This window comes from Lutjanus erythropterus, chromosome 19, assembly GCF_056507025.1.
Source record: "Lutjanus erythropterus isolate fLutEry1 chromosome 19, fLutEry1.hap2, whole genome shotgun sequence".
Taxonomy (NCBI): domain Eukaryota; kingdom Metazoa; phylum Chordata; class Actinopteri; order Lutjaniformes; family Lutjanidae; genus Lutjanus; species Lutjanus erythropterus.
In genome coordinates, this window is record NC_139335.1 from 20,016,773 (window position 1) to 20,029,914 (window position 13,142).

A 13,142-nucleotide genomic window follows, 5' to 3' on the forward strand; every position below is an offset into this window, starting at 1 on the left:
ATTAAGAAATGGAAAGAATATAGCACATATGTAAATGTGCCTAGAGCAGCACGTCCTCACAAACTGAATGACCGTGCAAGAAGGAGACTAGTGAGGGAGGCCGCCAAGACACCTATGACTACTCTGAAGGAGTTAAAAGCTTCAACAGGTGGGATGGGAAAAGTTCTGCATACAACAACTGTTACCGGGTCCTTCGCCAGTCAAAGCTTTATGGGAGAGTGAAGCATGGTGGTGGCAGCATCACTGTGGGGATGCTTTTCATCACCAGGCCCTGAAAGATAGACAGGAGTATTGGAATGAGAACAATTTAAGTCAGGAAGATTGGGGACGGTAACAAGTTAGTCTTGTTACTTCAATCAGAAACATGCTAGAATGATGATACTTATACTGCACATGCTCAGATAGACCCTCACCCCACCAGGCAGACAGGAGACACATTCAACAACTATAGATTAATTTATTGAAAAACAAAACAAAACAACAACAAAAAAACAACTTTAGATTGAATAGCAACTTGTGACAACCCGGATCTCAGCACCAGGATAGCCACACCTAAACACACCCCCAGATACACCCACTCGCACACACATCCACGATTCACTCACCCATTGGTTTGCAGTTCGTGCCTCCGTTCATTTCACTCCCATATCCGAAAAAACAAACCAACAAACCAAACTATACCTGACTGTCTAATCTTAAAATGCCAGGAGAGACTTGGCTGGCACCCCTCATGATAATAATAACAAAAACTCAAACAACAGTAAACAAACAAACTGTCACAAACTGTAACATTTGCACATTGAGTCATGCATGAACAGACAAAACTCCTTAAGTTATTTAATTGATATTGTTTAAATAATACTATAATATTTATTAGATTTTTAAAAAAGCTGTGATAATACTAGTATAAACCAATGCTTATTTTCAAAATGCTATGCTTATTTAGACAAAAAGAAGAAGTTAATTAGTGTCATTTAACATTTTTTTAATATGTTGCAACCATTCCCTGATCGTTTCACAGCTGTCCCCAGGGTTGTGGTCAGTGGGAGCATCTAATTTCTTCCTTTCAAATAAATATTGTGAATGATATGCCATATATAATCATCTTGGTTGGGCAATTACCAGACAGATGTTAGTTTAATATATAAAATGGTTGGTGGAGTCCATATAGTCTGTGAATAATTAAGAGAAATGCAAAAAAAGTGATGCAACTGTCCCCAGCCTCCCCTACTTATTGTGTCTGGTGTCAGACTTGGGGTCTGAGCCTATTTGGAAAATAGCAGCTACTGTCATCCTTCCTTGCTTTTATTCTGGGAACTGAAACATGATTATTACAGTCACAGTTATCCACTCTGCCAACATCCCCGCCTCCTCTAATGAGCCAATCAGAGTCGTTTGCAGTGGGTGAAGTGTCCTCTGAAGGCAGCCATCTTCAGTGATGATGGCTGGCCTCAAGCAAAGAGCTCATTCATATTTTTATGTCTCAATCTCAGATTTTGTATGTGCCGCCTTAACACAGACAAAATTATGGATTTTGTACGAGAATAGTTGAGCACAATTTTTTGGCACACGGTTGAATGATGTCGCCACGCTCAATATGGCACGCCCGCTTTACGTGATGACGTCAGGTAGTGTTTTGACGTTCGAGTCGTTGCGCTGTCAACCTGAGAGGCAGAGAAGGGAAAACCAGGACAAGGATTGTTGTCACATTTGTCACAGGTAAATGCTCCTAATACAGTTGCCACCGAATTTTTACTGCTAGTCTTAACACACAGAATTCATATGGTACAGTGTTGCACAGTGTTGGTGTTATCATTTGAAAATTAAGATATTAATACCCAAGTTACTAGCTAGCTGTCGTGAGCTAGCGCTGTTAGCTTGTTGCTACAGTAAAGTTAGCTACCTAAGGCTACACAGGTTAGCAGAGCTAGCTTAGTTTGGCTTCATACCAGTTTTAGTTAACTGCGTCTGGACTTTAGATCTACTTGCGTGATACTGTGATATGTTTCCTTATTACAGTGAACACTTGACAATTTGATCAGGTTCACATGAAACTCATTTGTATGTATAAGTCAGATCCTAATTCTCAGTTTAGGAAGACAGTTGGGAAAGACATGATAAAATGCAACTTCATGAGCCCCGGAGGAAATTCTTGTGTTAGAAATTGCTCCAAAATTGCAGTAACACAGGATAAAAAAACAATAGAAAACAACTGAGTGTTAGATATAAAGTGAAATAGGAAATATAAACTGAATAAGTAGTAAATTCAAAACAACAGTGCCTCATAGAATGGCAATAGAGCTAACATAAGATACGTAAAAAGAGAGCTAAAATAGATTAAAATAGTAAAAAAGTAGTATTTGCAGTTATTTCCAGTATTACTGAAAAGTGATTTTAAAAAAGTCATCTTGCACATGAACGTAATGTTGCACATGATATCAAACTTAATATTGCAGCTGATGATTAGAATGAAAAAATGAAAAGTAATTTTGCACATCATAATGAACATTTGACATGACACATGCAAGACCTCAAAGCAGGGCGAGGGGAGGGAGCAGACTCTGTTTACATCGATGATGATTTGTTCTCAGACACAGTCAAAGTTAATGGACAATATTTCGTAGATCTTTTTGTGTGATGATAATAAATGTCCTTAATAAATGCCCTTAATTCCTTGATCAATTGATTACTTTCAGTGCAAACTACATGGTTGACTGATTAAAAAATGTGACTTTAAGTTACCAGTTTTATGAATGTGAAACGTAGATAATGTTTATTTTATAGACTAATCTTCAACATGGCATTGAGAGGCGCTGTGTGCCGTCTGTTGGTCAACCCTCGGAGATGTGCCATCATCTCAGCTTCCAGAGCACAGGCAACTGCAGCACCTGTCAGACAGGGTAAGTGCTCTGACACCATGCCAGCCAGTTTGGCATGGTGTTTAAACATTGTTTAAAGGAACAGTTCACCACCCACCACACATTCAGTGTAATTTGAAGATGTTGGGGCTGGGCAATATCTTAATATTATATCAACATTATGATAGGAGACTAGATATCTTCTTAGATTTTGGATATCATTATATCATGATATGCCTTTAAGTGTTGTTAAGAGTTGTTTTAAAGGCTGCATTACAGTAAAGTGATGTGATTTCATAAACGTACTGGGCAGACCTATTGTGTACTCATTGTGTTAATATTTTTGTAAATGCACCAGTAGTCAACCCTACAAAATTTTCATAATATTGAAAAATACACATATTGAGTTATTTGCTTACAAAAAAATATTGTGATATTGGATTTTCTCCAAATTGCTCTGCTCAAGCAAAGGTTTAGAGCATTAATGGAGACCAAGTGTAGCATTTAATTTGAAGTTATATTTGACACAGTGGAGGCTGTAATTTGAAAGAGTTTTAAAGTATGTAATTAGAAGTGCAACTAAATGCGCCTTAGACAGGAGTAAATGTGCTAGAAGTATACAAATTAATAGTAACTTTTTCAGGGAATGCAATGTTTTATCCTCATTTTACATTTTAAAAAGTTAATCACAAATTAAATCCCTACATACACAATAGTGATCAGTTTTCTGGTTTGAATTTTCCACAGATGCAGAGAAGACTGAGCAGAAGTCTAAAGCACGTAGGTGTTAAAAGCTCCTTATTTCTTAAATCTACATTAGAGATTATGTTTTGAATTGTTAAATACTCACTGGAACATATCGTAAGGGTTGTGAATTGTTCCTTTTTTGGCAGCCAAGGTCCAGTTCAACTGGCTTGATGCCTTGGACCTGGAGGGCCAGCTGACGGAGGACGAAATCATGATCAGAGATTCCTTCCGAACCTACTGCCAGGAGAAACTCATGCCTCGCATCATTTTGGCAAACAGAAATGAAGGTGAGTCACTCAGTCATTTCTTGATTTTTCCTTCAGCTGCTGCCTTCATATGCATTTTAGGTGTCTGTAGAATATTGATGCTAAATACAAATTCTTAATGTGAGCTACACTGTTACCACTTTTTTTTTTTTTACATACTCTTAGTTGAAATAAAGGAATTTAATTCTAACTTAACCTCATGTAACAGCGGGTTGTGGGTTTTGGGCGGCAGTAACTCAGTCCATAAGGACTAGGTTTGGGGACTGGAATGGAGCCAGTTCAAGTCCAGCTCAAACCTAAAAAAGTATGGAGTGGACTGGTAGTTAGAGAGGTGCCAGTTTGTCTCCTGAGCGCTGTCTTTGTTGCACCCAACTGCTCAGGACACCTGTCCCTGGGCAGCGTTCACCAAACCACCACATCTCCCACAAATTGCATGTTCCCACACAAGTCCACTTGTGTGTTAATAATTAACAGTGGAGTGAAAAAATGTCATTTCCCCCACGGGACATAATAATAAAGAGATGTTATTCTTCTCTTTTTTCAGTGTTTCACAGAGAAATTGTGTCAGAGATGGGAGAGATGGGTGTCCTGGGCCCAACCATTAAAGGTGAGTATGTCTGTTTGATTTGACATTCACACTTTTTACTACATGAAAATTGCTGAGGTAATCCCAGATACAGCATACACCCTTTTATACTTTGATGACCTTAAACACAAAGTAACACAGGTGTGTTTATTGTAGCATTTTATTTTGAAGTGTAACGTTTAACCATACTTCTGTTGTAGAATAACATAATTTCTTTCACTTAAATGATTGTCTGAAATGGACTTTGACCATGTGCACACTGGATCTGTGTGTTGTTTGTTTTTGAGAAATCTCTTAAATGCATTACAGGTTTAGTCCATTAAACTTAACTTCATTATTAGCTTTAATTCATTTAATACTTAATGTCCTGTTTTTAATAACTGACAGTATCTCTTTGTGCATTTGATATAAAGGTTATGGCTGTGCCGGGACGAGCTATGTGGCCTATGGTTTGATTGCCAGAGAAGTGGAGCGAGTGGACAGTGGCTATCGCTCAGTCATGAGTGTACAGTCGTCACTGGTCATGCATCCCATTAATGCCTATGGCACAGAGGAGCAGAAACAGAAGTACCTCCCCAGGCTGGGTAAGAAGCAACAGCAACAATATTTTATCTAAAACTATAGATGGGTGAAATGATTGGTTTGTCAGGTAATAATGTTGTAACCACAAAAAGCCAATGATGAGTGACTGAGGTCTTGGTTTATTGCCCTCTGTCACTCCCAGCTCGCGGAGAGATCCTGGGTTGCTTTGGCTTGACGGAGCCTAACCATGGCAGCGACCCCAGCAGCATGGAAACAAGAGCCAAATACAATCCATCCAGTCGCACCTACACTCTCACTGGCTCAAAGACCTGGTGAGTGGCCATTTAGGTTGTCAAAAGTATCGATACCTTAATACCTTTTCACCACTACATGTTTAAAACGATACAATCTCTGTTAACTATACAGTTAATAGTATCAATAGTACCAAAGCTATAAAAAAAGAAAAACTAGTTCAAGACCTCAATTAATTTCAGCATTTATTGTTGTTTCTGAAAATTGTCTTGCAGCATAACAAAACCAAAAAGTTTTTGGTGACTTTTTCTGTGGAAAAAAAGAAAAAAAAGAAAAAAATGTTAAAAAAAAAACATAATACTAAGAATACTAATTTGTTTTCCTATATATATATTTTATACACAGTATTTTATACCATGTGCTTTTTTTTATCCATTAACTCATTTCAGACTCTGATGACCTTTTTAGTAAAGTAAAAACAAATTAAAACCTTTGAGAAAGTCATGTCATGTTATAAATTAGGCTATTTGTTACACATTTTAGCAAGAGCATTAATATGTTTGTGGACTATTTGAAGGCAGCACAAAGTGGCACCACCAAAAAAAGAGAAAACATTGTGATGTGTCTTATGAGGAAGATTAACATTGAGAGTTCATTTTATTGGTTGTCCTTAATTAACTGAATAATGATGACATTAATTCTCTGTACAGTACATAACAGCCACCAAAGAGTGTTTTCTTCAGTGATCTTCTGGTTTTTAATGTTTTTCCCTTCATCTAATATATTGTTTTACATTTTTGTGTAATGTTTCTGTTTTTAAGATGTACATGTCAGTAGTTGTCCACATGGTGGAGCTCTTCACAGTTAAAGTACTGAATGAAACTCAAGTACACAAGCAGTGGACTTGTTTCATTTATTTATTTATTTTTCAATTTTGGACATTCATAGAAATAAATGTCTATTATGCCGTAGGTCCATAAAAATAATATTACAGAAATTAAAGAAATATTACAAAAATTATTCACAGCACTGAGTTAATGAAGGTAAATCAACTCAGGTTCATTTGTATAGCACCTTTCATTTACATATGCAGCTTCAGACATTCACACAAAGTGCTTCACATGGCAAAATTAAAACAACATGTACAGGAAACAAAAAAAAACTAAAAAAGAAGAAAAAAAACACCAAGGATAAAAATAATGTTAAACAAATGATGGAAGCATAGAAAACATTACTACATTATTCCCAATTAAAAATGAATCCAGATTAAAAAGATACGTCTTTAACTTTGCTTTTAAAAATGCAGAACAGATTACAGTACATTTTCTGTAGTTGGTAAATACGGGTCTAACCTCACATACACACTCCCTTTGCTTTCACCTTCAGGATCACAAATTCCCCAGTGGCAGATATCGCTGTGGTCTGGGCCAAATGTGACGATGGGAAGATCCGCGGTTTCATCTTGGAACGCGGCATGAAGGGCCTCTCGACGCCTAAGATTGAAGGAAAGTTCTCCCTGCGGGCCTCCGCCACTGGGATGATCCTCATGGATGAGGTGGAGGTTCCTGAGGAGAACCTGCTACCGAACGCTGTTGGCCTCGGCGTGAGTGAAGTGAAACAACGAAGTTTCCAGATGTAGTAATGTGTTTACTAGACTTAAATAACTGTACACCTTTTTCATGATATACTACTATGACTTACTAACTCTGAGTCAGTGTTTTACAATTTAAACAACACACAGCAGTAATTGCTCATCATTTTCCTTTTGCTGCCTCCAGGGTCCTTTTGGCTGCCTGAACAACGCTCGTTACGGGATTGCGTGGGGCGCTCTGGGTGCTGCAGAGTTTTGTTTCCATGCAGCTCGACAGTACACACTTGACAGGTCAGATGTTCAAATGGTCTGTCTAATGTCAGCTTTGGTGATACAAGTTGTGTTGTTTCTGTGTTCAGTACTAGCCTCAGAACTACATGAATTTTTGAAGAGTTAAGTAAGATTGATTATTTATTGATAAACACGAGGATACCAGTGTTATTTGTTCTATAACAGAAAACAGTTCGGCGTGCCGTTGGCAAGGAATCAGCTGATGCAGAAGAAAATGGCTGACATGTTGACAGAGATCACCATCGGCCTGCAGTCCTGTCTGCAGCTGGGAAGACTCATCGATGAGAAAAGGTAAAGACGACTTTATTCTCTAATTGAAGTGTATCAGATGAGGTGTGACGTGGTGTTGGCACTAATGTTTCTCTCCATCGAACCACACTGTCGGTTTCTCCTCTTCCTGTCAGGATGAAAAGGAAAAAGTATTATCCCTTTGTGTTCTCAGCAGTGTTGTGGAACTGTTTAAGATTTCAAAATTCCCTTTCTAGAAGTTGTTAAGCTATTTCAGTCTGCACTACTGGCCATGTCAGCACTCATATGTTGTCATTTTGTAACGGTGCTTTAAAACGTAAATGCTCTCCGTCCACACAAACATTTTAGCACCATTTAAGAAATAATCTGTGTCCATATTTACACACCTGGAAACATATATCTTATTGCCACTCATGTACACAGGGTGTGCACATGCCCAAATAGGGTTGTTTAGTTGCAGAAAGTGCAAATAAAGAACAGCAATGACAAAAACAACAACAATGAGGTGGAACTGGAAAGAGGTCAGCAACATCTGCAATTTCCAATCCTTGTGGAGTTAATTAAGGCTGATGTTTGTTTTCTTCTAGAAAGGTGTCACGTGATAGTGATGTGACAAATCAGGGAAGGACATGACATGACTGATTAGACTCAATAAGGATTGTTTCTACCTGTCCAGACTAAAATGGGGTCAGCAGTGTTTCCAAAAGTTGTAGGGGTTTTAGGGGTTCTAAATCACTGGAGTAGTGTGGACGCTAGAAGTAAACATAGCAAAGGTTCTGCGCTTTAAAAGGAAAACGTATTGGTGTGGATTCAGCTTTAGACTGATGCAAAACAAATGTGGTGTGTTTCCTAACAGAGCAGCGCCGGAGATGATATCCATGCTGAAGAGGAACAGCTGTGGTAAAGCCCTCGACATTGCCAGGCAGGCCAGAGACATGCTGGGAGGAAACGGCATCGCGGATGAGTACCACATCATCCGCCACGTCATGAACCTGGAGGCTGTCAACACATATGAAGGTGAGGCGGAGGAGTAGTTTAAGTAGTTTAAAATTGACTTTAGTTCCACATGAGACATTCATGTGCACACAGTAGATTTAAAGATACTAGTGTGTTTGACTGACTACAAATCTATTACATTTATTTTAATGTTTCATGCTACTTTTTCTGAGAGAGTATATTAATCCAATAATCACCTGTGTTCCTTTTACACCTGAGTTGCACCTGTTGATCTTATTTAATATTGTTGGTCTCCTCCTCCAGGTACTCATGATATCCACGCCCTGATCCTGGGCAGAGCCATCACAGGGCTGCAGTCCTTCACTGTGGACAAATAGACTCCTCCTCTCACTGCTGCTGCTCCCAACCAGCTGGAGCCTGCTGTTAAAAATGTATCTTGCATGTCGGCTGTGCGGCAGCCTTCGGATTATTTTGATGAATTCTCATCTGTATATTTCTTTTGTTTTCTCTCAGGATTGTAGAATATATATTTGAGTGCTTTATTTCGAGTGAAAGAAGAAGAAGTCATGTTTTAAGTCTGTTGCTGAACCTGTGGTGTTGTGAAGTGTAATTAATTCAGAAGTTAATTTTTTTTTTTAACTGAAAAAAGGGCTATTTTTCTACTCCCAATCACAATACCAGAGGACGGATTTCAGCTCCCTATTTCCCAGTTGTATTGACAAAGTCAAATTCATTGTATGGACTGTCATGGACACTAATGTAGAAGTATTAACAGTTCTTAATGAGACATGCTGCTGGTTACTGATGTATGCGACGTTAATACAGCAGTTAACAAAATCAACAAAGCATAAGTAAACACATTTTGTTTGGAATTGCCTGTGAAGCTTCTATGTTTTTAATTTGATCCAATTATGCCGACGTTGTCTCTGTAAAGTTGGTGTAAGACGTTATCTTACATTGATGATTAGTTCACTTCACTATTGTTAGGTACACCAAGGTGATTATCTCTGGCACTTTATTGGCTCAGTCACTAACATGTCATAACTTTGCATGGTTTACCAGAGGTCAAGGATGTTGATCAGAGATTTAATAATAAAAATTATTTAAGTATTCCAAATGTCTACGGGGGAATGAATTGCAAATTTAAGGCAAACCACACTCTTCTGTTACTTCATTCTTTTTACAACATGGTGAAAATGTTTTAGTCTTAATGGGAGAAGATAAACATGAGGCTTTTCATATTTATTCTGACAACATAAAGTCAGAAATACTAGTTGTGAGGGAAAATATGCAGCCAGCCCACAGAGCAACTCCAGCTGCCATTGAAGTCTCAATTTTTGTAAGAGGTCACAGGCCAAAAAGGTTGGGAACCACCTGTATGCATCGTTTTTATGCACACCCCAATGCCAAAAAAGTTGAGATGCCATGTGAAATGTAAAATAAAACCAGATGCAATGATTTGCAAATCATTTTCAACCTATAATCAATTTGAATACAGTGCAAAGATGATATTCAGTGTTCACACTGATTTACTTTATTGTTTTATGTAAATATACACTCATTCTGAATTTGATGTCGAGAGCATGTTTCAAAAAAGTTGGGACAGGAACATGTTTACCGCTGTGAAGTTTTAAAAGTTTTTGCTTGATATACGACTTCAGTGGTTCAACAGTCCAGGGTCTCCATTGTCCTATTTTTATAATGAGCCACACATCATCAATAGGAGATGGGTCTGGACTGCAGGCAGGCCAGTCAGGTACTGGAACTGTTTTACTACGTAAGCTGTTGTAACATCTGCAAAATATGTCTTTCTGAAACAAGCAGGGATGTCTCTGAAAAAGACGTCTGGATGGCAGCATATGTTGCTCTAAAACCTGTGTGGACCTTTCAGCATTAATGGGATCTTCACAGAGGTGCAGGTTACCCATGTTGCCGTGGGCACTAACACACCCCCATACCATCACAGATGCTGGCTTTTGAAGTTAGTGCTGGTAACAATTTTTTGACAGTCTGCATCTCTTCTCCTTCATCAAAATGCATTTATTTATCAGTTGTGTTTGTTTACTGACTAATAAACGCACATTTCTAGTTTTTTGTCTTAATGCAACAAAAAGCCACAGCAGATCTAATTAGATTTGACATCCACACACTCTGCTCTTACATGCTCTCGCCATCTCTACCTCACTTCATGTCCTGGATAATTAATGAGAAGTGAACCCCACAAAATGTTCTCAGTGCTGAGCAGATAATCTCTGTTTTGTTTTGTTTTGTTTTTTTTGTTTTTCTCTCTCTTTTTAAATCCATCAGGGCTTGAGGGATGTGGGGGTGGGCAGCACTGCTGGACAGATAAAGACCTCCATCCTCTCCAGCTTCATTGCATGTCTGCCACTGCCACTTCGAATTGGAGGGAATTAAAGAACCAGCAAATCCCTGTCCGTACACGGTGCCCAGCCATGTTCTACATGGCGCTTACATAAGGAAATTGCTTTTCCATTATTTATTTTTTTTCTTTTTGACCAATGGCCTTTCATCTTTTGGGCATGTGTAGATGTGACTCACTGTGACTAATTGTACCTCGAATGGACTGTGTGTTCTGTGTCCTCTCTGTTGGGGATGATGGAGGTTGGCATGACGGCTCCTTTGTGATCTCAACATGTCCCCTGATGTCTCTCTCACTCCCTCATCCAGACATTAGCAGGGGCGATGGCAGTTTAATACTCAGATAATTAGGAGGCTTTTCATCTATAATAATGATCTGGATTATAACATCAGTGAGTTAGAAGCTCTGTCAAAATGAGTCACTGTCATGATTGGACTTTACACTCTCAACTGACAATCTTTGAGAGCATTTAACAGGGACAAATATGCTAATCGTCTGAGTTCACCAAAATACAAGATTATCATTTGAGTTGAGATTTGTGGGTATGAATCGTACAACCACTGTGCGACAGGTTACAGCACATCTTCACTTCAAATTGAGGGCTTAAAGAATGCTGATCATTTGATCATAACTTTCTGGTTTTCTGTGATACTGCAACAAAAACAAACCATTTCGGGGGGACCCAGCAGCTCACCTGGTAGAGCATGTGGCCCATGTACTAAGGCTGAGTCCTTACGTTCGACCCTTTGCTGCATGTCATTTCCTCTCTCCCTCTGCTCCCTTCACTGTCTTAGCATCAGCTGTCCAATCAAAAGGCGAAAGAAGACCTCAACTGGAAGAAAGAATATTATGATGTATCCCTGTTGTAATCATCAACATTTTGACATGTACTTGTATGTACTTAAATCATTAATGCCTCTGACCATGGCTGTCACGTGTGGAGCCGTAAAGAAGTTTTTTCAAGGTTTTTCAAAACTTTTGGTCCTTCAGCATACAGTCATGAGTGTGGACAAACAATATGGGTCCAGTAGTATTTAAAATTAGGTCCGGACAAACTTCAGGTTCATTCGTCATGCGCAAACATTGAAGCACTCACATGATCCCCTCCATTGTAAGAGAGATGTCTGTAAAACCATCAACCATCAACTGCAAACAATGTGACCTCTTTTTGTAGTATAAATTTGAATCCAAGTTTTTTATATTTGCCTAATTTGCCCCATGTTTCTACAGTAGCCCAGAAGAGACAAACCAAACACTGGCTCTAAATACAGCCTTTCATGTTTTTCACGTTTTCAGGTTCTCCCACTTGTTTGGAAATGAAAGAGTGAGATGAGATGTTTGCAATCTGCAAACTCATGTTGTTGGCCTCGTGGGTGTCAGCAGCAGGTGTGGTCATAAGCCCTGCTGCCCTTTTCTGTATGTATAAACAAAGAGGCAGAAAACTTTAGCTTGTGTTCAGCTGAACTGCAGGATTTATTCTGTGGGGTTTTAAATTCCCCCCAAGATCTATGTACAAATTTTAACCAAATTTAACTTCTTCTTCTTCTCATTATTATTATTATTATTATTACATTTTAGCAATGAAGAGTGCCATAGTCCCATAATGAACTCTAATATCGTCCCAATGACTTTTAACATCTCTTTAATGACATTTTAAATTTCTGTACATAGACTGACTTTTTTTTGACAGTTTTTAACCCTTCACACTCTCCATATTTATGTCTTGTATACACACATTTCACTCCTTTACATTCAGCACCAGATACCACTAAATCTTTTTATTTTATTTATTTATTTTTTTTAACTTTTTAATACCTTTAAGACCTGTGTGATCGATTGTTACACCTGATAATCTGGTCCAAACTAGTTTGTTGTGCGGTTATACTGTACTGTACTGTGAAGCAGTGTGTTCATGACCTGTTATAACGCTGCACTCCTCACATCAAGGAAACTCTCAACAACTTGGATCAGCGCAAATAGCTCTTGATTGATTTTCTACGAGACGACTTCTCGGTAACTTGAAGGCATTATGCTCGACGGCAGCAGCCTGTAAGCCTGTGTGTGTGTGTGTGTGTGTGTGTCTTAGAGACATGTGGACACAGCTGAGTGGTCCAAGTGGGCGGACCTGACAGTTTACAACAGAGGGAGCGCTTCATTTCAGCACCAAGGACAGAGAGACCAGGAGACACCGCACATTAAAGACCCGGACATCAGTCCTGCAAACTGCTCAACAAGAAGACATGTCCTCTCAAACATTTGGATGGATTTAGAGCTTCAAAATAAGGTTTCCACTGTTTGGGGTGAAATTCAAAGTGTTAAATACTCTATTCAAATCCGTTTTCTTCTTACACTTGTCTTCTTTTCTTTGCAGACTTGGAGAATCGATCCACCTGCTCATGACTCATGTGAGGAATATCAGTCTCATGTCTGGAGGACGGTCCGG

General features: G+C 38.8%; 1 protein-coding gene across 1 annotated transcript; it reads left to right on the forward strand.

Annotated features, from left to right (window-relative positions):
- Positions 1-1,567: 1,567 nt before the first annotated feature.
- Positions 1,568-8,953, forward strand: LOC146309700 (glutaryl-CoA dehydrogenase, mitochondrial-like). Its single transcript, XM_084744549.1, has 12 exons — positions 1,568-1,719; positions 2,785-2,900; positions 3,606-3,638; positions 3,752-3,892; positions 4,416-4,478; positions 4,871-5,041; positions 5,182-5,311; positions 6,618-6,834; positions 7,010-7,113; positions 7,279-7,404; positions 8,219-8,379; positions 8,623-8,953. The coding sequence occupies exons 1-12, from the start codon at positions 1,598-1,600 to the stop codon at positions 8,694-8,696; spliced, it is 1,458 nt and encodes a 485-aa protein (XP_084600675.1). The 5' UTR covers positions 1,568-1,597; the 3' UTR covers positions 8,697-8,953.
- Positions 8,954-13,142: the final 4,189 nt, after the last annotated feature.

Excerpts from the sequence above, each read along its gene's own strand:
- LOC146309700 (XM_084744549.1), top strand. The coding sequence starts at position 1,598 with ATGGCACGCCCGCTTTACGTGATGACGTCAGGTAGTGTTTTGACGTTC. Across the intron at positions 6,835-7,009 it reads CGAACGCTGTTGGCCTCGGC|GGTCCTTTTGGCTGCCTGAA; the intron begins GTGAGTGAAGTG and ends TGCTGCCTCCAG. Across the intron at positions 7,114-7,278 it reads CGACAGTACACACTTGACAG|AAAACAGTTCGGCGTGCCGT; the intron begins GTCAGATGTTCA and ends GTTCTATAACAG.